General features: G+C 42.3%; 1 protein-coding gene across 1 annotated transcript; it reads right to left on the minus strand.

Annotated features, from left to right (window-relative positions):
* Nucleotides 1–1,425: 1,425 nt before the first annotated feature.
* pid1 (phosphotyrosine interaction domain containing 1) lies at nt 1,426–24,913 on the minus strand. Its single transcript, XM_029517551.1, has 3 exons — nt 24,775–24,913; nt 15,077–15,223; nt 1,426–3,818 (listed from the first exon to the last, which is right to left on the minus strand). The coding sequence occupies exons 1-3, from the start codon at nt 24,802–24,804 to the stop codon at nt 3,318–3,320; spliced, it is 678 nt and encodes a 225-aa protein (XP_029373411.1). The 5' UTR covers nt 24,805–24,913; the 3' UTR covers nt 1,426–3,317.
* Between the last annotated feature and the right edge of the window lie 395 nt (nt 24,914–25,308).

Below are 25,308 nucleotides of genomic sequence, written 5' to 3' on the forward strand. Positions count from 1 at the left end.
CTCAGTAGAGATCCAAGACTAACAGGCATCTAAACAGTGAAGCTTGTGTGATTGTGTTTGACAGGAAGAATAATGCGTTTAATGTAAGCTATTCTTAAAATACAGACAAAATGTAAAATATTGAGATTGCCAATGTATAATTTATATGTTTGTTTTTTTAGATAATTCAGTAGAAGGCACAAATTCAGCCTCAGTTTTCTTTTCTTTTTTTTAAATCTTCAATGATGTAACATAAAACAGAATGTGTCCTACCTGCTATATACAGAGTAATGACTATCATCACGAGGATTTGGACTGTTAATGAAAGCAAGTGAAAAAAAAAAGAAAAAAAGAGAGAGAGTTCAAAGCAGGAGCTGGAGCTCTTCTTGCCAGAGGGAGGCAGTGTTCTCATTGAAAGCACATTAACATTCTTCACAGCATCCATTTTGCCTCCAATTCTCTGCAGCTCTTAAGCAGCAAAATGATCGCCAGCCATAGACGCAGAGTGCAACTAGTTATCTTGTTATTGATGTGGGCCCTTTGAAGCAAGAAGCGTTTGCCGGATTCTGTAACACAACAGGACGAAGCACAACGACACACACACACACACAAAAGATCTTAGGAAGTCAGAGGAATGTTAGGAATGGGAGTGTAAAAACCTCCTTCAGAGTATTGACAGCGCTGTGGCTGTTTCACTTTAACCTGAAACATCCCTGAAAATGCCATTAAATTATTTTCATGAGTGCTTGAGGTGACTGACCACACACAGTGGAAGAGCGATTGTAGTATAATTGCTAAAAACCCCAAACCTGCAGCACAATGCAGCAATGTGCAGGTGTAGGTCTCACCTACACTTGGCACTTATGATCCCATGAAAAGAGAATGAAAAACTTTTGAGGTCACATTGAAGCTTTAAGTCGCATCCAAACATTTCTTAAAGCACCCAGACCAAAAGTGGTGGTTTTGGGTTTTCAGAAAGATCACACTTCAGTCTGTAGCAACATGTGGTTATGCTATACATCTGTCTTGGCGCCATGTCAGAGCATCATCTGGTTACCTAGTGTGTTTGTTCTGAAACTGAACATACTTTGTATTTTTCCTCCCACACACAGTCGCAGCAGGGAATTCAGTGAGTGAAAAATCAAGCTTTTGTTTGTTTCCAGTTTACAGAGTGAAAGGTTCCTTCCATCAGGATCTAGTGACGGCAGTGAATGGATGATTGAGAAGCCAACATGAGACGTGGATTTGAGACTAAACAGACCACACCATGACACGCTTGGTGTTGGTAAATACTTTATATGCAATTGTTTCTTAATCTTTGCAAACACTGTATAGAAAACACTTAAGTAACATTTTTGAACATTTAAAGCGCGTCTGAGCTTTCAGACAGACAGAAAGACAGTAATCTACAGCTTTATAAATGCCCCCTCCCCCCGTCCACGTACACCCCTCACCACACATCACACCACAATCCCCTCCAATTACACACACACACACACACACACACACATGCATGCTCACAGCCATGGCAATCAGTCTTTCCATTAATTATTCACAGTAGGCTTTATGACATAACACTGTTTCTGTACTGTATGGTGTTCTCAATTTTTTTATTATTTAAAATAGCTATCAACATTTATGCTGTAATATTTGGAAAATGATACATTTGTATTTACATAAGCTTATTGAGCAAGACTCAAATACAATGTGTGTGTACATATGTATAGTCCTATGTAGGTGCATATACGTGAGAGTGTGTGCGGATCAAAGCCGTCTGATCGCTCTGTTTAAGTCACTCACTGAAGACCATTTCCCTCGACCACATCCAGGCCCTTCCTTACAGTCCAGTTAGAAAAGAGGAAAGAAGAAAAGAGGCAACGCAGGGCAGCAGAGCAAACGTGTCAGCTTGCTCCCTTACAGCTGTCTGTGAGAACATGAGGGGATTAAGTGAGATCGGAGTGACTAGGGATGGTGTGAGGTGCCCAAAGCACATCGGACTCATTACACAATCAGCAGAGGCCAGGAGCAGTCAGTTGCTTTCTAAAACGGCCGTGACTGACACATTCTGACTCAGACACTCATATCATACTCATATTTTCATTTCACACAAGATTAAAGTAAGAAATGTGGCAAATGGTCACAGTACCATGTCTGAATTTCCTCCCTAAGCATCAAAATTAGATGTTTCTGGAGCAATTAAACATTTCTGGCCCTCCTTCTAATCCTCCTCCCTTACCTTCTCCTTCACGCACACACAGAGATGTGAGCACTCACATGTACATTCATATAGACAAAGTACAGAAGTACGCAATTACACTTATACACACAAACAGACACACAAATACAAAAATACAGGCACGCACACACGCACACTGGAACTTGGGTGAGAGACCAAACGAATGTGAGAAGAAAGTGAGGCACACAATCTGACAGGCAAAAACCAGCCTGAATTTTGGTTTACCTAAAACACAAGTCAGATGTGGATGATTAAGGTATCCGAGGACCAGGTCCAGGTCTTAGGCCCAGAGAAAAGTTCAAAAGTGTAACATAATTTAGCACCTTTATTCACCCAGGTGCCTTTAAAATACGTATAGTACCTATGAAATGGAGACAGAGGCAGAAGCTCTGGCTCTGTCTTCCACAAGTAACAGCCATGCTAGCAGATAATTCTGGGATTGGACTAAGGTACTATAGTGATGATATGAGCAGGGCTTGAAGGCTGAGCTTTTATTTCACATCCTCATTTGCTATTATCAACGTCAAAGGCATTGTGATAGGGATCCACATAGTTTAACAGTTAAAGAATTTATGTGCTCTAACATTCTCATAAACTCTGAGCTGAAAGGCCTATTTCCACTGGGTCCCCCTCATGGCAAGAGTAGCAATAGATTTTCATGAGCTAAGGTCAGAAAAACAAGGACTAAACATTGTTGATTCTGAGACGAAAAAGCTTAAGAACCACAAACAGTGTTTCTGCGGCGTTCAGAAATGACAGTGGTCGAAAATGAAAATGTTGACTCAATCTCTCGAGGGCGCTTACAGGGGTGCTTAAAAGGCCCCTGTGGGTCTATGAGGGCCATTTGCTCCAAGAAGCAGCACTTTGAAATCCCTTTATGTGAGCTTAGTTCTTTTCCATCTACCTTCCTTTTACAGTACTTAAAAGCTACTTCATTATCCTCGGCATGTTGGTCACAGGGTCAGTAAATTTTGTTCAAAATTGAAAACACAAAAGAGAGATTGAAGGGGAGAATGAGAGAAAGCAGGTAATCTGTCCATCTTTCCAGTCACCCCCTTGCTTCTTTTAGGAATGGGGATCAGGAGTTAACTTGAGTTTCAGTTCAACCGTCATCTGGGGTTGAATCTTCAGGGGTGGATGAGTCCTCGGCAAAGTCATCCGATGAGCCACTCTTGTGGATGCGGCCGTCGCTGCGCATGCTGTGGAAAGTCTTGCGGAAAGCCTCCATCATGGAGTGTGCCAGCTTCTTGGCCTCCAACTTGCTCTCACACTCCACAGCGTGGCAGTCCATTTGGAAAGACAGGTCATCATTGATCTCCCTGTAGATCCAGGCAAATACGTTGGGTCTGACGCTATGGTCGGCTGTGCAGTAGGCGATCCGTGCCACCTGGTAGGTGTCCATGGTTACTGACGCCTCGCCACGTTCGTCCAGGTGGTGAAGACGCACCTGGAAGGGCCGAATCTCCAGCAGAGAGTTGCCTTCAGGACAGGTGCCCTGCTGCTGGGCCAGGGCGCGACGTTCCACCAGACCTACCACTGCCGACTCCGTGCAGCCAGAGAGGAACTGGGTCCCAGAGATTGTCACCTTACCCAGGTAGGTCACCTGCAGGACAAGGAGACACACACAGATCCTATCAGACTCATCTTTCCCTCCGTGTGCTGTGTACGGAATTTAAATATGTAGTTGGCTGCAAACACGTTACAGCGGTGTCCACTGCAGTTTTTCACAGTAGGCACATAAGCTGTCAAAGCAAAAAACACATAAAAAATGTAACTACAGCGAGTGACTGGAATAATACAATCCTGATATGTCTGAAAGAATCCAACTATCTCATTATGTTTGTTCATAAAACATGTTTTTTTTTTAATAAATAAAAGTACTGAGGGATAATCAATGTGGAACAAATGAAATAATCATGTTTCACGGTGAAATAATAATTTTAATCTTCAGTGTACATCTCAAGGCAAATTACCCCCAAACACCAGGGTGCTTGAGTTGCTGTAAGGAGAAAGACATTTTAAGAAGCATAGGTGGTGATAAGCAGCTCTAATCCTCTGTAACTGTGCTGCAGAACTGCAAATGGCTGCGTATTTATGTCGTTTCGCAAAAAGAAGCTGTGGTTGCAAAGAGGACCATAGAATACCATAGTAATGACACCGCATACCAGGAGAGCGATAGACTGAGGAGATTGAGAGGGATAAGGGGAGAGAGAGCAAAGACGTGAGCAAAGCTGGAGTTTTCCATGGGAATGTGGCCAAATTGATTGCGTTCCAGGAATAATGGCTGACTTGTGCACTTACTCGACACGGTGTTCTCTCCGGCTTTAAGAAAATACACAAAGGAGGAACCTGCTACGAGTCAAACACTCAGTGAGTTTTCACTCCTGTCTGTGTTTATACTGGGGCAGGGGAATACTCCACTCTCTCAAGAGTTCATTACAGCTGGCTCACATATAGCACACATTTGACACAAGGCTGCAGATAACATGAGTCAAGTAATGAGTGTGATTATTAATGGAAAGACAGGCATCATATAACCACTATAGACAGTAGACGTGGCCTGCATTCATGGCCCGACACACATCTGCCAAATATCAAAACCATCTGTGGTTTCGATAACACTATTCCCCCCAGAAATTTAAGCTTAGTATTATCTAAGTCTTCCTTTCTTGTTTTATTATGCTTATAACGGAAAAAGTTTATCCAGCAGATCGACAGATACCAATGAATAAAACAGGACTGACTGACATAAATCACTGGATCCTAATATACAACAGAGGACTGAGTCCTGCTTTATTCATCACATGATCTGGCTGTTTCTCGTCCTTCTCATTTTGATCACCGTGCAATCGTCAGGTCTACTTGCCCTCATTCTATCCTGTGATTTTGACTGAATTTAGAGTTGCAGAACAGTTAACCAGATGACAGTCTCTCAGGCAAATAGTTTCATGTACCGTAGGAAAGTTGTGCTATTTATCAGAGAGGAACAAAACCCATGTAACCAGAATTACTGTACCTCTGTGACGATGCCCTCTGCCAACCAGTCCAGTTGCAGTTTACAAGCATGTTCATCCAAACTCATAACATCTGTAGTGTAGTATATCTAATATACAGTATTAAGTGTTCAGTAGGCGTGTATGAGTCCAGATAATATCTGAAGCTCAGTATCAGCAAAAGTGGCTGCGCTTGTAGTGGAATATACAAGAAACAGGATTCAGACAGGAAGAGCGAATTAAGGGGGACTCCTAAAGGTGCAGTGGACAACAGAACTGGATTCACACCGATGAATGCTCCGTTAGGCAGGAACAGATCAAGGAATTCCTAAGACATCACTTTCACAAGGCCAAACATGCATCTTGGATCAAGGATGAGCAGATTTTTGTGTTCAAAGGGCAAGGTCACTGTGACTGAAAACGAAGAAGGAATAGAGTAGCTAAAGGAGCCAGGGAATAAGGAGGGTAGAGAATTATGTAAAGCCATTGCAAAGTGATTTGTGGTAAACCTTATCCACATTTATACAAACAATAGGTTCCTGACACTCTGACAGCACTGATTGCAGCACAACAGGACATTGATTTCAATTTCCTATGTTCACCCGTAAGAGATCTACGCAGTGAAAGCAGCTGCCTCCTCATGCATGGTTTTCATTAGCAATGACCACAAGGAGGGACGTGCAGACTTCACACTGGATGCATCATTCAGCCGAGTATCAGAGGTCTGCTGGAGCAGCCTGGAGGCTGGGCAGTTTGCTAGTCAGCCACACGGACACCCACCTGCAGCCAAAACCAGGTCAGAAACCGAGCCAGCCAGCAAATCCAAAGACTGAGCCAAGATAAATGAAGCATCCAGTGTTGTTTGTATGTCAAACAGTAATAAAGAGTCATTATGAGCCACTTTCCTCTGATGCGCCTGTTTTGATAGAGTTACTCGTTTCAACTGTGATCATTTTTACTGATTGCTTGCTTCCCGGCTGAATGAAGGCTGCCCGCTTTTCTCTGTTTAATTCTGTAAAGTGCAAGTAAGCCAATGTTTTTCCATCAATCTATACATGTCTGCATCACTGTTTCTGCTCTACTGCTGTGTTGGAAAAGAAGGACATGATGCAGTTAATGTAACTGAATGAATAATTTCTTCCTAAGTGGTTTGAACCAGGTATGCAGAGATTCGTCTAAATGAAATGAAATGAGGTGAAGAGGTCATCAGACGGAGCAACTATCAGACTGGGTGTCTTTAAAGTCCAAACACGTCGCTAAAGAGGAAATGGTTATACTGCTTGCATGAAAAGCTGAGCAATAAAAATAGAAAGAACTACAACTCATCAGTCTGTGTTCAGAAAAAACAGATACCCCACGAAAACAATGTGGTGCATGATTTCCTTTTGGTTTTTACCGCATGAATCACGTATTTAATTTATCCAGACATTTTCTCCCCAGCAGGCCTAACATGACACTGAGCCCATTTATAACTGATATTAAAATGTGGTCTGACTGTAATTTTGGCATGTTTAGACAGAAATTTGAGTGTTTGTGAATTTAATAGAAATTGGACTTTATTAGGAATGCCTCCAGATGCACAAGTGATAGATGGTCACAGTCTCCGTTCCTGATTTAGAGCACTGAATACTGAGAAGTGTTTTTGCATTATACATAACATTACATATAACATAACATATATACATATAACATTATATTCATATTCATTTCTGTGTTTGTGCCAAAAAATTGTGACGTGAGATCAGAGTGAAACGTAACCCTTTACCTGTGTTCACAACTCCCTAACCATCTTCAGTCCTGGCTGGTGTGGTGGCAAAGGCACAACAAAACAGTCTCACGGTCTGATATGTACAGTCCATGGTCTAAGTCTTGATTTGATTTGTTTACAAACCAAATGATTTAGCAGGTTGTAAAGAAGGTGGGGCCAGATGTGTATGATGAATTTAACGTGTGTGTGTGTGTGTGTTTGTGTGTCTCTGAGAGCATGTTTGGGGTATTTGGGTGTATGAGAACCGTTTCCAGGTACAAATCGTGGGTTATGACTGGAACAATGAGGAGACACACTGACTCAGATGATCTTAAAAGCAGACCGATCAGAAACGGGCTGCTTTCAGGATTAGACTGACTGTAAACGCCTGTGTGAGGATTGTAACGGTGTTTGTGCTGTGCATGAAGCTAATCACTCTAACACCATCTTTCTACACAACCATCTTGGGACCGAACTGATATTTCAATCTGTCCATCCAGCATAGAACACATCTGCCGTCCAACGCTCTGGCAGGCTGCTCTCCAGTCGTCTCCAAGCTGGCAAAGGCAGGCAGGCAGCTTAAATCATTCCAGAGATCTACAGTCTTTTCCTTTGTTTCAAAGTGCCATGTGTTCCTCCTCCACTCTAAAACTTAGTTGCCTCGACTTCACTCCACTCTCACTTTTTTCTTTCGTTCATCTCTTCCTTTAACTCCAGTCATCTGCTTCCTCCATCTCTCTATCCTCACATTCCCTCTATTGTTCTGCTCTCCCTTCTGCAGCTAATTGTTAGCAGTTCTATACAGTCAAACTGAAAATATTGATTCCATGTGAAGCAATACAGAGACAGAAATAGAGATCAGTTACAGAAAAGAAGGCCTTAGGGGCTGGAAGGAAGGAATGCTTCAAAGCAAACACAGACAAACATATGGACAGGAAAGAAGGATGGGGAAAAAATGGGTTTGGTGAGCAAAACAAATCTCAAGTTGAAATGTAAGGTGGATTGGATTGGTGCTACAGGTAACAAACTAGTGTGTCTGTATATCTGTTTAATAGAAGAAGAACATGAGAACAATGAAATGAAGTGAGTTTTGGATTGTGACAGAGGAGAGTGGTTAGACATTCGCACATGTGGCCACCATTACACTCAGTTTACAGAGGTCATCGTCCTTTTTCTCTCCTGCTCGAGGAAACCTGCAGCTTGTTAGCTCAAAGATTGACAAAAGGGGAAAATGGTCACTTGGTTCTGTCTGAGGGTATAAAAATCTACCTACAAGAGCTTTTTTAGATTGAGTGAGCTTTGTGAACCTGGCGAGCAACTAACAACAAACAACCCAGGTTTATGTTGGTTATGCTACGTTAGGCTAGATGCTAGTTGCAGTTTCACATTTAGGCGACTGTACAGAAACGGGAGTGGTGTCAATATTGTAAATCTCCTAATGAAGGAGAAATCCTTTGATGACAAAGCTGTCCCTGAATAAAGTAAACGCCAACAGCCAAAAGCTAAAGGCTGTTAATTAACCGACTTTTGAGGCCATAAGTGGGAAAGAATTAAATGTAATTTTGGTAGAAGGACAAATGTTGAAATAGTAATTCCTAATGCAATATATATAATTTGAAATGTTAAGGGCACAGGAAGTGTGGTCTCTAAAGCAAAACGTAGTATTATTATAACTCACACAGCTTGTATTAAAGATGAAAGATTAGCTTATTTGCCGTACTGTAGCCCTTGTTAGTTAGGCAGCCCAGTCCTACAGGTTATAGTCATGTGGCAAGAGTCTCCCCTAATTCATTTTCATCGCACACAAATTATACACAGATACTCATTATTCAGCAATCATCCAGTGTCTCTGTGGTGTCAAGATAAGCCTAAGGTTTCACAAGAAAAAGACAGGGAATGAATAAACAGTATGTGTACATATCAGGGTAAAAAAGTTTCAGTCATCTCTCAGGATCCCAAGATCTTGTTCCCAAGATCTGCGCTGAGAGAAGTGCTGCATGTTTACAACGCTGCAAAAGACTGCAATTATTACTCATAAAAACATACTGGGGGATATGCGTGGCAGCACAGTCACTCTGCCACCACTACATGCCAACATCAAATCTGTTTGGGTTTAATGATATAAGAGGAAAACACATTTTAACATTTATTTTGAACAATTGCTGGTTGAAAATGCAACAATGCCCAAAAAAACCACAATAATAGAATGGCAAAGGAAAACTACAGAGACATGCACAGAAAAACTCACAGTTGTAAACATGTGAAAAGAAAAGCTGACAGAAAGTATGTGTAGCCAAAGACAGAAGAAAGTGAGAGATACACGGAGGGAGACAGAGAAAACATCCGCAGCCCAGCAAGTGAGCCAGTTGGGAAAAAAAAGACAGGAACATCCTGGTGCGCTCACGCACAACACACATCGTCTGTGTGTCTGCCTCCGTCAAGGCGAGTCTGTGTCTGCGTGTAAGCGTACAGGCATGCATGTGTGTATGAGGTGTAGAGCTGGGGCAGCTGCTGCCGCTGAGGCCACAGCTGGTCCGGCTATCAGCAGAAGAAAGGAGGTATGGGACAACGAGGAGGAGGAAGAGCGACGTAGAGGAATCAATGAGGAGATACCTATCCCAACGGGGAAAAAAAAAGAGGAGAGGGGCTCGGGGAAGAACAAGGAGGCAGTTGTTGATCCTGTTGGATCACGTCTGGGAACAGACTGATGTGAAGGTACAAACAGTCAGCAACCCTGCTGGAACGCATCATGTCAGGATTAGGCACTTTCCCAGACACTGGTCCAAGGACAAACAGGTGCTGCAGACAAAATACACATTTCATTCGTCAAATCTCGCTCTCTCATCCAATTTTCCATCATTTCCAAATGGCATGAGGTTAGATGCCAGTGTCAAATTCATACCTCAAAAGCTGACTTTATGAAAATATATCAGATTTGTATCTGGCAGCGGCGATTCAATATTGGCTGCCTGCTGTCAACAGTGTTTAAAAAGAAGCTTGCCACTTCCAAAAAAAATTACTTTCAGGAAATTCAGTAAAGCTGAGGACAGTGGGAATATTGCCATATATTATTTTGTCATATAAGAATGTTTCTCTAATTTAGAAATGAAAATATTACACACTGAAGATCTGGGTCATATTCTTCTGTGTGTGTTTGATGTGTTTTTAGGGGATACTTTTGTAATATCTGTATCCATTCTGGTATCAGCATGCTCAGCACTGGGACATTGGGATGAATGCAGTAACTGAGTCACATACAGAAATGATACAGCATGTTTAAAATTGTCAGGGATGAAGGTTACTCTGGCGTTCTCCCTCAGTAGGCCCCTGTGTCTGGATCCCTCAACATGACTGGAAATCCACTGCTTGGGAATGCAGCATTCCTGAGGAGGTTGTTAACATTCCTGTAAACTTATTGAATCAGCAGAGTACAGCTGGCTCCACTTGCCATGGCATGCAAAGATGGATGAGGTCCTTCTTATTTTTTTTACAAGCTGTGTGTATTTGCTTGTTTGTGTTGTGCAGTGAAGAGAAGAAGGTGCCATGTGTGTGCATGTGTGTGGAAGTACAAAACAGGGTTTCAATGTAAGTGAAGACAGGAGCACCTCAGTTTATATGAAAGACGCTTTCACGCTCACAGTGCCGTCCATACAGCCGACTATAGGGTGCAATTCTCCATATTCCAATGATGGTTATAAAGTTTGTCTAAGCTTTTCACCCTGGTGACAGTGGAGCCAGTTAGTTTAGCAATTTGTGGCCCCCAGGTTATAGCCTCATCCAGCCACCCTGACAAATTTGCAATGCAAATACAAAAGTTTATTAACAACATTTTTATTTCCCCTTAAAACATTTGATATTTAGTCAAGACACATAGAAACTCCAGGCCAGTTGCTGAAGCGTATTCCTGCTGGCATGTGGTGAAAGCCAAAGAACACTGCATAAATTTAATATGAATATAGCTCAATCATTAAAAATAGATATTTGTTTTTTAATGGTTGACTCCTACCACGAAACATTAAAAGTGAGAACTAGATGATGACTAAACTGCCTATGCAGTTTTTCATCTGAGAGGAGCCAAACAACCGGGGTCAATCAGTTGATCTGCAGCCCAGTCTGGCTCCCCGCTGATGAACAGCAGTTCCAGCAGAGACAACACGCCACTTAACCCAACCAGAACTCCTCCAGACTACGTCTTTCCTCCAATTTCTTACAAGCGATCAATAAAACAAGCATGGCAATACTTAAAATCATGCTGACTGTGCACAGAAATGACCAGCATACAAGTGGACAATGTCCCAATGGGGACTACAGGGGACAATGCTCTATCCAAAGACAGTGCCATGCAAGTGCTCCAGCTTTTGTGTTACTTAAGCGCTAATATTTTACCTGTCAGTGACGATCCATTTGCAACCCTAAAATGATACACACAAATATATCTGCTGTCACTATTAGTTATGAAGTCTGAAGACAACATTAGACACAAGCTAAACTGGGGAGACAAATCCAAGCAATGTTTGTACATAATCATAGATCACACGGACAAGCCAATGTCCAAAAACTCTGATGCAAAGCCTCCACCAGACAAAAACAAAGACGGATACAGTCATACATTCAGCAGGGAATGGGGAGCACTGGGAATCTGACCCGAGACGACGTTAATCATCAGAATGTCATCACTGTGCGTGCTGCTCTCATTCACTGGAGGGGAAGTGACGGTACGTTCAGCACGCTGACTGACATCAGCATGCCAATCATAGGGAGACAAAAAGCCTCTCTGCCTGTCAGATAAGATAAACACATGGTTGGACCAGCGTGTCCCAGCGTGAATGACATCAGAGCAGAATCGCACATTATCATCATTCAGCTAAACATGAGGGGAATTATTTCTTGCAGAGGAAGCAGAAACAGTGGCAAATGACAACAGATGCCAGTTCACAGTGGACATGTCTTCTTGTTAATGAAGGCTCTGTTCTATTTAAGTGACCACAAAGCTGAAGAAGCTAAATGGAATTCAGCCATGCTTTACACCTCTGCTTCTCTACAGTAACATCGCTACCTTTGTGTTTTTGTTTTTCACCACTTCATTGTGAAGAAAGAATGCCAAAAATTGCCATTTCAGTACAAAATGTCTGGAAATCAACATAATGAAACCTAAAGTTAGGAAGTATAAATGGTTTTTAACATCTTACAGCAACGCAGTCAAAAATTAGACATTTTTAACTACAAATTCATATTTTTGTGCTTTCTATGCTTTTAAAAGGAATATTTTAAAAGGCAGTTTCTACAACTGAGAGACTAGAAGTAGAAAATTTGCCTTTTCTTTTTCTTTGTTTTTTTAATGAAAAGATACTCCAAACATTGTCAATAAACTAATAAACTTTGAGCGGTCTCCAAAAAAATGTCACCATTGTCAAGTCTGACTGTTGAGCTGTCCTGGCTATAAAGAGCGTTGAACACGTTTTCTCCATTCTCAACAGACTGAAGTGTACTGATTCGACAGCAAAGGCAGCCCAGTCAGGGCAATGAGAGGTGGCCTTTCATCCTCACTTGCTGTTAGCTTTGGCAGGGGCACAGAGGCCCTTGGCCAGCGTTCCTGCCTGCCTGTCTGCTGTGAGTACACCTGGGGGCTGTGAGAGCGTATGGGAGAAAGGACTGAGGTATGTTTGAGAGGGGGAATAATAAATTGTATCGTATTTTATTGTCTGATGCAAAAAAACCTGCCGAGGAGGAATGAGGGCACAGAGTGTGAAAAAAGACCATTGTGTCCTCAGTTTTCACCTTGAAAAGAAAATGATGTCTCTGAGGCAGAACAGTGGAAGCAGCGGTGCAGAAGCAGGTGGGCAGACAGATATGCAGACGGGTAGGCTGTCACTCAGACGGGAAGTTACACAAGCCGTTACACGCCAACATATGCAGGCGGCAAGACAGACAGACTAAATAGGGAGGATGCAGACAGATGACAGATTTTTTTTTTTTTTTTGGGTGCTTGTGGCTGGTATTCTGCTGAATAGCTGTAATGGTATCCATGGCAACATGGCTTTGGCATCCTTCGCAAAGCTGGAAAGAGAGGCGGGTACAAAAAGGAGCAGGCAACGAGAAGATGCTGGGATTCACACTAGCCAGAGAAGGATATCAAGTTCAGCTATGTGCAGTGTTCACCTAGGCGCTAAACCAATATTTACCTTCTATCAGGATGATGACAGAGACTGATGTGTGTCACTTTGAAACCCATTGAAAAAAATTGGAGAATGTCTTATTGCCATCTGAAAATCAAATAATGTTTCCAAGTTCACAAAAACCCCCAAAGCAAAGTGTATGACAGATAGGTCAACCACCTTCATTAAACCTGATGAGTGATTGAAATAATCAATAATGGCTGCTGCATTTGAGAGAACATACATAAAACATCAGCTTGCTAGAAACACACATCTGCTATCCCACGGGCTACTGTGGCTAAAGAGAGACATTATGGGTCTGAAAGTGTGTGAAAGTGTTTCATACCATCTGAAACAGCTTTATGACGACGTACGGCCTAATTTCCTCCATTTAATTTACCTTAATGAACAATTAATTGAACACTTCAAATTGTTACTCACCAATTTGCCATGATTTTTTTTTTTTTTTTCAAAATAAGAAGTATCTTAAACAGGATGGATGTAGCTTTACTTCCAGTCAGGAAATTGAGTGCTGATGCTGATCCAAAATTAGGGGATCGTAAAACAATGCTTTTATCGACTGAAATGGACACGATGCAATTTGCATACTGTCGTATTCAATATGCAACATGGACGAGGACAAAAGCAGGCGGAGGTTTGAGAATATATCTTGTAGTCTGAGGCAGTAAAACATGCTTCAATAATATCACTGCAGTTTACTTAAGAGGAGGAAGTTGTGCTTGATTTGATCACGAGTGGCAGGATGTCTTTAGGAGACATGTTGCTGAGCAAGAAAATGTGTAACGGGTGGAAGGACTGCATCAGCGAACAGCGAACCTCAGGAAGGTTTTTTTCACATCCCATCCCTGCCACCTCTTCATCTTTAATTCAATTAATTCAAGATAATCTTGAATTTCACAAATCATATTGTTATTCAATTATTCCTACAACAAAACCAAGAAACAACTTTTATTTGTCCACGCAGGCCATGCATGCCGCCACATTCATCACCATGACTCATCTGCATCTGCGTGTCTTGGCCAGTAAAGACCATGTTTCCCTTCATTTGAACTTGAGGATTCGCCGTATTTGGTCATTTCGTTCCCAAACTACCTTGGGATTGTTTTTTTCACCCAATACATATAAATATATGTACAGTATATGTCTCTGTGTGTTTCTATTAGCTCTTCTGTATCGTGATCCAACATACACTAATGTTAACAACAAGCGTGGGTACTGTGTCCGCCATGTGTGTTTCTTGGCAATCATTTTAAGAAGAAATAAATTTTTCTTTAACTTCTTAAGGCATCTGCCAGATATGAAATGTTTGTTTTAGTTAGGTAACGTTGGAACAGCCTCAACTGCTTTTTTGACACGCTTGTTAGTAGAACACCACAAGTAAGAAAAAAATCCTCATACAGACAAAGCTGCTTCATCTTGTCCCACATGTGCCCACAGTCATCTCATCTTATTTGTTATGCTTACAATGCTCTGGCAGAAGGCAGGCAAGTGCAGAAAAACACATTCAGTTACTTGCATGGAAGTGTTGTGTGTAATAACAGAGTGTGGATGCTATTTTAATCTGTAGCTCTGTCTTCTGTTTTGAGGACAGTGTAAAAAAAAAAGAAAAAAGAATAGGCTGTGGGTTCAGAAGCACATTGGTTTGAAAACCTAAATCTGACACTTAGCAGAGCCAGGGAAAGGGGGGAAAACAAACACATACATACCAGAGCGCACGCACGCACACACACACGTGGGCACATACTCACATTTAATATTTAATTATTCAAAGATGTTATTCAGACAGAAAAACTGGTGTGCTAGGGGGGTGCACATGGAAAGAAATTTAACTTGTGTGTCCAAAAAGGAAAGGAAAAACAGGGCTATGACTCCATTAAGCCTATTATCAATTTATTGTTCAGGAACAGACCTGGATTTGGGGATTATTGGGCTCATGTGATCCTACCTTGTATCCAGCATGGGTCCTACTCTTTGTCAGCGGCGTGGTGGAGCACAGTTCAATGGCCTCCGGCTCATGAAAGATCACCGTGGGCAACGGTTCCTTCCGCAACGTCAGCACATTTAACTTGGTCTTCAGCATGGTCTGAAAGTGCTGCAGGAAATAGAAAGAAACACTGTGCCTCAGAAACGTACGCTCATTTACCAGACAACTGCACATCCATGGTTCAGCATTTGTAGATTTCTAGCCAACACTGCTGAAGGCTCAAAAAAAAAATTGCACGTTACCACTCAAGCCAAGAAATAAACAAGTTTTATACTCCAATGGACAATGCAGTGATCGAAAAAAAATTCTAGCCACAGCTGCATAAAACTTTCATGAAGCTCAAAGGGTTCAAATGACAAAAGGCATAAGGATATTAGATTTTAATCTATTAACACATCAGGAAAATAAGTCTTATGAAATTTAAGTTACTTGTATTTCAGATTTATTCTCTCACACGCAGAAAACACATTCTCGTGGTGAAAACTGGAGACCGAGGACTGAAAGTGAGATGTTGCAGGAGGTTTATTCTGCAGAAAGGGGAATGTGAGGAGAGAGAGAAGGGAATTGTGCCCTCGCTGTCTCCGTCAAAACAAGAGCAGAGAGCTTTCATACTACAGTCCATGGTCAGTGTTTCCTGAACTGAAACAGAACCACATGGGCGATCTGGCCTGGTCTGTTCCAACTTGTGGAATTTCTGGGCTTCCTCGACCAGTCGAAGTCAAAACTGAGCAGCTAATGAAATTGGGATTTTCACAGCTGAAGCAGAAAAAGGCTGATTCATTTTCATTTGCTGTGCCTTGATTTTCATTTAGAAGATTAATTTATGTCACCGCCATTATTTCATAGTTATATGCTATATCAATGCGAGGTTAATAATAGTAATGTCATGGTGATATGCACAAAATGACAATGCTTATATGTTAATGTGTAACAGATATTCTTTTTTGGGGATCCTAATGTTCACCAAATAGCAATAAAAGGGTGCATCTTATGCCGGTGGGACTTGATAAAGTGAAATTTGGTCCTATTTGGTTACCATGAATGTTTGCAACAAATTTAATGGAAATTCATTTGACAGCTGTCAATATAAGTCATTCTCATTGACAATATGATTCTTACAGCCATGCTGCAACCACAGCCTGACTTACATTTCCTTTTTTCTTTGCTGCTTTAAAACTTTTTCCATGCTGCTCCTGCACTATATCCATTTTCTAAGCAAAAAATGGCCTAGACAAATTAAAATGCCCAGTCCTGAGGCAACTGCCATCATCAATCTTCTCTGTTCTGTTGTTTAAGTATCATCATTAAGTATCATCCAGCGTCATCTATCGACTTCAAGTTTAACTGTGGTGTCCATCTTCTCACATCACAAAATCTGATCTTTGATACATAGAAAAAAAACCTGTTTATGTGCATTTCCCATGAAATAAATGTAATATTGTCTTAAAAGTAACAATATTTTCCACTATGTTATAGTTCCATTATCTTGTTTAAGTTTACTTTTTCCTTGAAAATTGAATTGCATCCTGCATTCTGTGCTATAGTTGAACCTATAGTAGCGGAATTAAGACCTCTGGGATTCAAGGCAGGCCCACTTACCATAGAACAGCACAATGTGGAGGAAAGATAACAACGAGACTTAAGATAAGAAAAAAAAAAACAAGGATGAAGGTGAAAAGGAGAAATGCAAGATGGAGTTGTGAAAGTAAAGCCACATGTGTGTAAACGCTCGCTGACCTCCGCGTCAGCACTTTACAGCTTCCTGACAGCGGCTCACATTCCTGTGGTTGGCCCCAGCATGGACAGGGGATGGGGTTCTTGGGGGGGGGGGCGGCTGAGACGGGCTCCCCAACTACAGAGAAAAAGCCCTGAGCGTACGTAGAGCTGCTTGTGGCATAAGGCTGGAATTGTATTCATAATATTTTGATTTCATGTTAATGTTTTTTTTTTATTTCTCAATTCCCAACACTCTCTTCATCAAGTTACTGCTGTTATTGATGCTATTTCTGACTCCAAGTTGGATCCAGGCAGGTTTTCTGTCTCCAGCATCAGGCCACTGTGGGCTCGACTGGTTTTGAGCTTGTTACCAAACAATGGCTCTCAAGTCTACTCCTGAGATCTAAATGCTAAACAATAGCTGCAGTCACAGGAAAACCTCTAATCTCAAAATAATGGTCCTTTTAAAGATTATGAAAAACAACCTTGCTTCAGGATTGGGACCTCTCTTTGGGTTCTGGACACCACATGTGTTATTAAAAAGTTAAACCGTCTACATGTAGAAGAGTTTTATGATTGTCACTCTCACATAAATTCTAGCCGTTTTTTTTCTTTGCAAGAACTTACACAACGACACTGAGGTCACATCAGAGGTCACCAAAGGTCACTTCTAATAACTTGGAACACCAGATTAAGGACAAGCATTAAAAATTACTGCAATGTGACAGTCTATTTTATTTATTTCTGATCCTAGAGTGATAGTGCTAAAATATACCGTACAATGAGGAGGCTGTGTGAACATATTCGCTGCTAGCTGGTTCATTTCCATTATTTATGAAAAAATATCTATTCCAGCACATTAGCATTTTACATGCCTTGAACTACATTTACATTTAAAAGCTGAATGATTTATTATGGCCACTGACATAAGAAATTGGAAAAAAATAAATAAATTCTATGACACACTTGGTAATTTGTAAGTCAGAGTCGTTACTGTGAAAACAACAAAGTTCTACATATTTGGCAGCGTGACTGTAACACCAACAGCATCAACACTGACTCACTGCTGCATGTGCCCATGTGATTCATTTGTATTTATTGTGCAAAGAAGTTACAGGGAAAAGAAACCAGGTCGAGTGCTGCCAAAACTCTAACAATGTGACTTTCACAGCATTTCAGTTATTTATATTTTATGCCTCTCGAGGCCCATAATGGGTATAATGTGTACTTCCAATATAACTACATACCATAACCACAATATGTGGTGGAGGCTCAACTTCTTTTTCCGAGGGAACGACCAAAATTCCAAATTGGGCAGATGACCAAGGCCAAATCCGGATCTTAGCATTAACAAATTCAATATTACCAGCCAGCTCTGAATTTCTACTCTCCAAGCATGTCACTGATTACTGATGGAAATCTCAACTGCCATCAGAACAAGTACCCAGTCGAATTTATCAGCTCTGATGAGTTAGTGAATTTAAAAACCGGCAAATCCCAGAAAACACTTGGACCATCGCGTACACTAGAAATCAAGCTGACAGTCTTTGGAGAGGTTCTTGCACAGTTTGCTTCAAGCAGTGATGAGCTTAACAGGTCACAGATGGTAAGTTAAACTTTTGGCCCCCTGAGGGTGCATTCTTACAGAAAAGAGGTTCTTGGGTCAATCTCATGGTAAGACACTGCATAACTTGGTAAAAACACTGAGACCCCACTGAGACACAAAAATTTCAGTTATATGGATGTGAACATGACAAAACTGTGGAAAACAGCTGGAAATGACGTTTAGAGGCCAGAGGAGGCTAAATTGATGATGGTAAATTGATGTTCTGTTTGAAAGGCATGATAATCTGAAAAAATACATGCCTTGGATACACAAATGGCTACTGGTTCATGCCATAAAATAAAAATGCGGTTAGTGATATAGAGTACAGTTGGGACTTTGAAACAAACCTCAAAAACAAAACAGTTTGTCTTCAGTATTACCCTGTCTAAGAGACATCTGCATACACCAAGCCAGACATGCTTAATGAAAGAGTGTGTTGAGCTCTGTAACAGATGTTGGAGGTCTGTTGGGTGCTGGCAAAGAGCAAGGCAGTGGGACATCCCTGTTTGTTACAGGGCATCTGTTAGGCATGTGATCTTTTCATTTCCACCAGCTCAACATTCGAGCATAGAGCCAGACATGGTTCAGGATCAGAAATATTTTAGAGTGCATTTCCAACAACAAGTCTAGTAATATGATATTTAGTATAATAAAAAGGTTAAGAATTGGTAAATACCCACTAAGCTGGTCTGAAAGCCAGATAATTTTGAACAATACTATAGACAGAACACAGTGTCAGAGTTGTGCCTTCAATCAGTGTAGCCCCGTCTACATAAACACAATTGGTAAATATAGTCATGGGACCAGCCACAACAAATGTTTGGAACAGAGCTTTAATAGCCTTCTTTGGAGAGAAACAAACCGCTGCAGTAGAGCTAGGCATCATTCCTTGATTCTCCTTTACAAACTGCAAAAACATAAAAAGATCCCCTCTGGAGGTTTCTAATAAGAAATCTTCTGTTTCCATCTAGCATTGCTCATAAAGTTGTACGCATGCTTGAGGTCTACTGAACGTTTTTGCACTGGTCACACTGAATTTAGCCTGCGAGCGGTCTTCGTCTTCTTCCTGTCTTTCAGTGGTGTTTTCTTACAGCTCTTGGCCTCTTATTGCCACCTGTTGCTCAATGCTGGCGTGGGGAACCATCATCCCTGATCCCTGAGCATGTGCACAAGACGCTAAAAAGCATGATGGCTTACCTTTAAAGCAGGAGCAAAATATTCTGCTTGGAAAAGCACGCACCACAGACATCAAAGCAACATCATCATATCACAGTTGAAGGAGGGTTTATTCCTTCCTTCAGCTGAGTGATTTGTCTGTGAGTAAACAACAGCTAGCCGTCGTCAAGTGAATTGTTAATCAATTTGGTCCTAAAAACAACAAGCCAACCCTTTAAACAAACCTTCCATCATTTTGTTCTTTGAAACCAGCCCTCTCCTGCCCTTGTTTATATCTCAGGCCGTAGATGGCCTCACAAACACAAACCTTTTGTAACCAAGACGTACACTGTGCTCCACAGGTAGTGAAGGGGGGGCTTTCATCCAGCATGTGGTGGCAATTACTTCCTGAAGCCAGGGGTAGGATGTGCCCTTCCAATGCCATGCATGGGGAAGGACCAGGAAGTGTAACTTTTAAAGCTGTCCCTCCATGTGTTTACAACCTCCCCCTCTGATCCTGACACAGTTTACAAGAGGAAATATTGTCTGAATGGGACCGACCCAGAGAGTACTGTGGGAGGTCCCTCTGCTGAGGAAAACCTGTTATTTTCAATTGCGATTGGAACAGGACGTGTAGGAGGGAGAAGGTCACTGGATCGGATGTTATGGCTGGTGGGTTAAATCTGTAGGAGGAAGTGGGTAGTTAAATGCCCAGACCTCAGAACATGGGGGTGGCAATCTTAGTCTGGCAATAAAAACATCAACAACTCTTTGACGTAAACAATGAATTCACTGCAGCATCTTCAACTGGCTACAGTTTCAAGGCATTTTAGAGAGACCCAATAACGACAAAAAGCATCCACTGTCAAGCACATTGTGTCTCCATCGTTAACACGTGCCTGTGTCTCCGCTGTTGAGTGGTCGAGGTGAACTGTCAACCGAGGCATGAGTGTAAATCTTACTGGTAGAATCAGATCAGTAATGCCATTTGTGCATCAATATTGTCGGCTGATATGAGCTATTTGCCAATTTATGACAATTAAGAAAAATGTAATGAATGTTGTTGTTGTGTAGTTTGTCCTCTAGAGGGCAAAGCCCTGCTTCATTTTTGGCAACAGTGCACCCACCACAAATGTCAACAAACGACAAATTGGCTGAGCCAATCAGAGTCGCCCACAATGGAGATCATCTGTGTTCATGGTAAGTTGATATATTACTGAAATAATAATAAACATTCCCCATCACTTCTTCTCTTAGCCCAAATAAGCTTGACGGCAGCCATGCCAGCCATGCCTGGTTTGGCTGCATTCGAAAGCCTGAACAGTCAAACATCAAAGTGACGTTGAACATTAGTGTGCCCGCGACCTGACTGCGGATAAAAGGCTGAAGATAGATGGATGGATGAGTTGTAAACTAAGTAGTAGTAGTAGTAATAAAGTTGCTTATCTTGTCTCACGTGATTTTTTGTTCAATATTTTGACAGCTGACGAAGCAATATTGGATGAATAAGGCAGTGGAGCACTTTACCAGAGAACTGTCAGGCACAGTGATAGGCAACATCTGCACAACCTCCATGAGACCATGTTCAAAGTACTAACAATGGAAAACAAAAAAGTTACATTTCAAACTGCATTATTTCTCATTATTTTGGTGGGGGGGTCTCAGAGAACTACAGTACATATATAAAATGTTAGGGTAACAGCTTTGTTTATGTTTTTTATTGGCTGATGTATCATTATCTGTTTTGTTTTGTTTACATTTTTAGATTGAAATCAGTATCAGTCGGACTCTGATATCCAGAACTAAAAAACTGGCAGGTAGCTTTTTGAGTTAAACATTAACACGGTTGAAAGATGTCATATATCATATATTATATATATTTAACTATACCGCAGTTGTGGACTTTGCAGGACAATCATTTCAGCCTTAGTCCTCAGACACAGCAGGAACCTACAGTCACAGTGGACAACTTACATAAATAAGTGAGAGAACAAAACTCTAAATTATACAGCTGAGACATTTTGGGGAAGATAAAACTTTGGCTGATGCATATCCTTGAAAAAACAAAAAAACAAAAACGCCAGTCTGCTCTCGATGTCCTTTTGCCACTGAGGCCACAGTCTAAACAACATAGCTGTGGCTACAAAGCAACCTCAGACTGAGATACAAAGAAATAAAGAAAGACCAAGATGGGCCCAAGAAACAAATGAGAATCAACAATGACTGGATATGATTATGCTTGATCCCAGAAAAGGGATCACACACATTTAAAATGTCAAAAGTGAAAACCATGGCTAAGGAAACAGCTGCCGACAGCAGAAGGAGAACATACTGTGTGCATGCATGCTTAACCTGTCTGCAAACTTTCATTTCAAGTGTACGTGTTCGCATGCACACATTGCTGCCTAGGCGACTTCCACGTTGTGCAATCTGTTGTTGAGCTAATGTGGTGTCTGCCAGGGAGAAAGGCCTCCCAGAAACTGACAGAGAGATGTGGTCAGTGAGAGAGAGGAGGGAAGGAGAAAGGAAAGAAGGAGAGGGATGGACGTATGGAGAGGAAAGAGAGAAGAGAGGAATAAAGAGCTAAAGCGCAGCATTGGCAACACACACTTTGCCTCAACGTAAAAGCAGCTGACCACGGATACGGCACAACTCCGACACCGTGACCTTTACGACAACGCCCCCATCCCCAAACCTCCTGTCTATCAATCCCTGGTCCCCCTCCTCTTCGGGCCTGAGACGAAAATGCAACGAGACATCAGGTGTTGCTATGGCAACAGAGGACGGCAAAAGTGTGGACGGATGCCATAATAAACAAACGCAAAGAAACAGAAGATACAGGACATGACATATCAGCTACCTCATGGACTGAGCTCCAGAAAGCCCGACCATTCATACTGGCTGATAGGATGGGTGGTTGCCATGGTTACAAAGCAGCGAATGGCCGGCAATTGATATCACTGTGCTATCGTGTCCAGTTTAAAGAGTAAACTGTATCTTTGATATACTTATTCCAAAGATTGGGGTAGCCCATCCATCAAGTTAAACATTGCCAGAGTGGTTCACATTGAAATGGGAAAGCAAAAATGCGCCGTAGTTCTTATCAAATCTAGGCCGCAGTTTTTCTCTCAGAGGAGGCTCTGATGTGAGCCAAACGCTGATTATCGAAACAGGGCTACATCTGCTTTACATTAGTATTTCACCTTCAGAAAACCGGCTCCTACCTGTCCAGTGATGCAGCCCAATATCTTCTGTGCTTTGACCTCAGCTGCCTGTTGGTGCAGGTTAAATTTCACACATTTAGGAGGTGCCGTCTTCATTTGGTTGTATGATTGCGTCTGCACTGACAACACAACGCTACATACTTTCAGTGTGGGGGTTGATCATCTTGACTGATGTTTCCCGGTAAGAATTACAGCTTGGATGTTGACATGAAAACTATTTGCAAGTTGGCATCAAGTCATTGCAATAAATCTCTTGATGACTCTAATGCAGCATGATACAATCACGCGTGTCATTTTTTTTTTTTTTTCAGATTTAAAGAGCGCTCCCTCCAGAGAACCTCCAAATAAGTTTAACTCATGATAGTCAGAGAAATACACTGACATCTACCTTCTGCGTTACATGTGCAAGTATTCAATAATCTAAATCCATAAATTCCACAGATGCAGGTGTTATTTTTCTTTGTGATGTACTTTGTCTTCTGTGTTTCAGGAGTAAAATGTGGGTCAAACGAACTTATGGCGAGGATGACGTACTAACTGACCGTCTGCCACACTGTTCTGTAAATCCATAGATGAGGTGGCCTGAATGTGGCCACAGTATAAACACCGGGCTCACTCCAGAAATACAGGAGGACTCTTGAACTGAACATGAATCTGTGAAGAGTGTTCACAATTTTGAAAACATTTCACTGTAAGAAACTTATCATTTCAAATTGAGGGAGAAAAAAAAAACTAACAAAAAACAACTCACCTTGTTTTTTTTTGTTTGTTTGTTTGTTTGCTTTTTACTTTCTTACAAATGTGCGGCTGGAATGACTCACTCACTAACACGCACAACCACAAGTGACATGAACACACAAAGAGAGAAAAAGAAAAGTGGTGACACTTGTTGAGTGTCACGCTGAAGCTCGGTGCCCTTAAAGACTCTCACTCCATCCAGTTACGACCCAACAGCAGCTCATTCAGAACTTATGGGATGTTGTGCCACCAAGTGATAGCTCTGGAATGCGGTTGCTAGGCGACACATTCAGTTATCACTGTCGTCCTAGGCGTGGATGCTTAAATCACAGCAGAGGGGTCTTGCAGATGTGCCTTTCTGTTTGTGTGGATAATTTACAGCGGCTCTTAACTCGAAGTGTCTGACTGGAGGAGAAACACCGGAACTGTCTGTTTTTAATAACAACTCGTGATTCCATCTTCTTGACGCCTGGGCAGAGGAGGCGATTGTGCAAGTTCACTTGGCAGGCAGTCCACAGGCCGACATCTGGAGAGCATTACGTCTGCAGGAGACGTGAAGCCAGGCTCGGTGCGCGGCTCGCACCCGGATATCAAACTACGTGTCATTAACGATGTGCGCGTCTGTGTGTTTGCATTTCACGTCAGGTCGCAGGTTACTGACCAGAACCTGTTTTACTTCTCCTGCCTCACGCTTTTTTTTTTTTTTTTTTTTTTACACATGCCTGTGAATGAAAGCTGAGTCTAAGCATCCTGATGTGACAACATGAAGGAAAATCAGAGTGAGCAGAGCCGGAGAAGGCCTCAGGTTGGATCAGGTTGGATCAGGTTGGAGTGGAGGTGGACCGTCGGATGGATCAGGCCTGCGGGCCAGCAAAACCTCCACTGAAGCGTGCTCGTCTCTGACATTTTCAGAAACACACACAAATTGTTGCACGGCCCCTCCGGCTTGCATAACGTCAAAAGGTGCGTTTAAAAGGCAGGAGCAGCCGGGAATCACACCGAGACTCAGTGATACGCAGAAAATGCTTCGTTTCTGGCGTTTAGTTGGCGGCTGCGGGCGGCCAAACAAACAAACAACAAAACAAAAACACCGTGCACACAAAACATCTGTGGCTGCTCACAGAGCGGATCCGGAGCCCTGCACTGTTAACACCAATCAGCCGCTTATTCACCACCGGCCTGTCGGCTGTGCGCGTCCCGCACTCGGAGCCGGATCCTACCTGCAGTCGCTCCGACGCGGGTTGCCACATATTAGCGGGATCGGGGTTTCTCCGTCTGTGCTGCAGCTTGTTCCCTCTCCGTGGTCCGGCTCACATCTGCTCGCATTCACGGCTCCTCTCCGTCCTCCCTCCGTGTCGGCCGCTCGGCTCTGAAGGATGCGTTTGCTCCGCCTGGCTGCGGTTCCCGCACCGAGCAGCAGGTGGCGCCGCACGCTGTCTGTGCGGGGTGCTGCGTTCAGGTGCCGTCGAAAAGTAAAAGGACGGAGGAAACAAATAAAAGGCACCCATTCCCCACTCAGTCCAAAGACATGCAGGGTCAGTTTCAGCTGCATAAAGGCTGAATGGCCTGCATGTATAAATTGTGCGAATGGATGTTTGTCACTAAATGTTGGAGACCTGCCCGGGCTCCTGTACCCGTCCCCACCCAATGCCAACTGGGACTGGCTCCAGCAACCCTGTGACCCTGACAGTATAGATAATGAATTAGTCAATTAGTAGCAGCTTTTAACCATGTATTTCACAAAACTCACTGTA

Source organism: Echeneis naucrates, chromosome 13 (genome assembly GCF_900963305.1).
Source record: "Echeneis naucrates chromosome 13, fEcheNa1.1, whole genome shotgun sequence".
In the NCBI taxonomy this organism is placed as follows: Eukaryota; Metazoa; Chordata; class Actinopteri; order Carangiformes; family Echeneidae; genus Echeneis; species Echeneis naucrates.

Coding starts and splice junctions, on each gene's coding strand:
- pid1 (XM_029517551.1), bottom strand. CDS start 24,804: ATGTGGCAACCCGCGTCGGAGCGACTGCAG. Junction 15,224..24,774: donor CCGCGTCGGAGCGACTGCAG/GTAGGATCCGGC, acceptor TATTTCCTGCAG/CACTTTCAGACCATGCTGAA. Junction 3,819..15,076: donor GGACCCATGCTGGATACAAG/GTAGGATCACAT, acceptor CTTGTCCTGCAG/GTGACCTACCTGGGTAAGGT.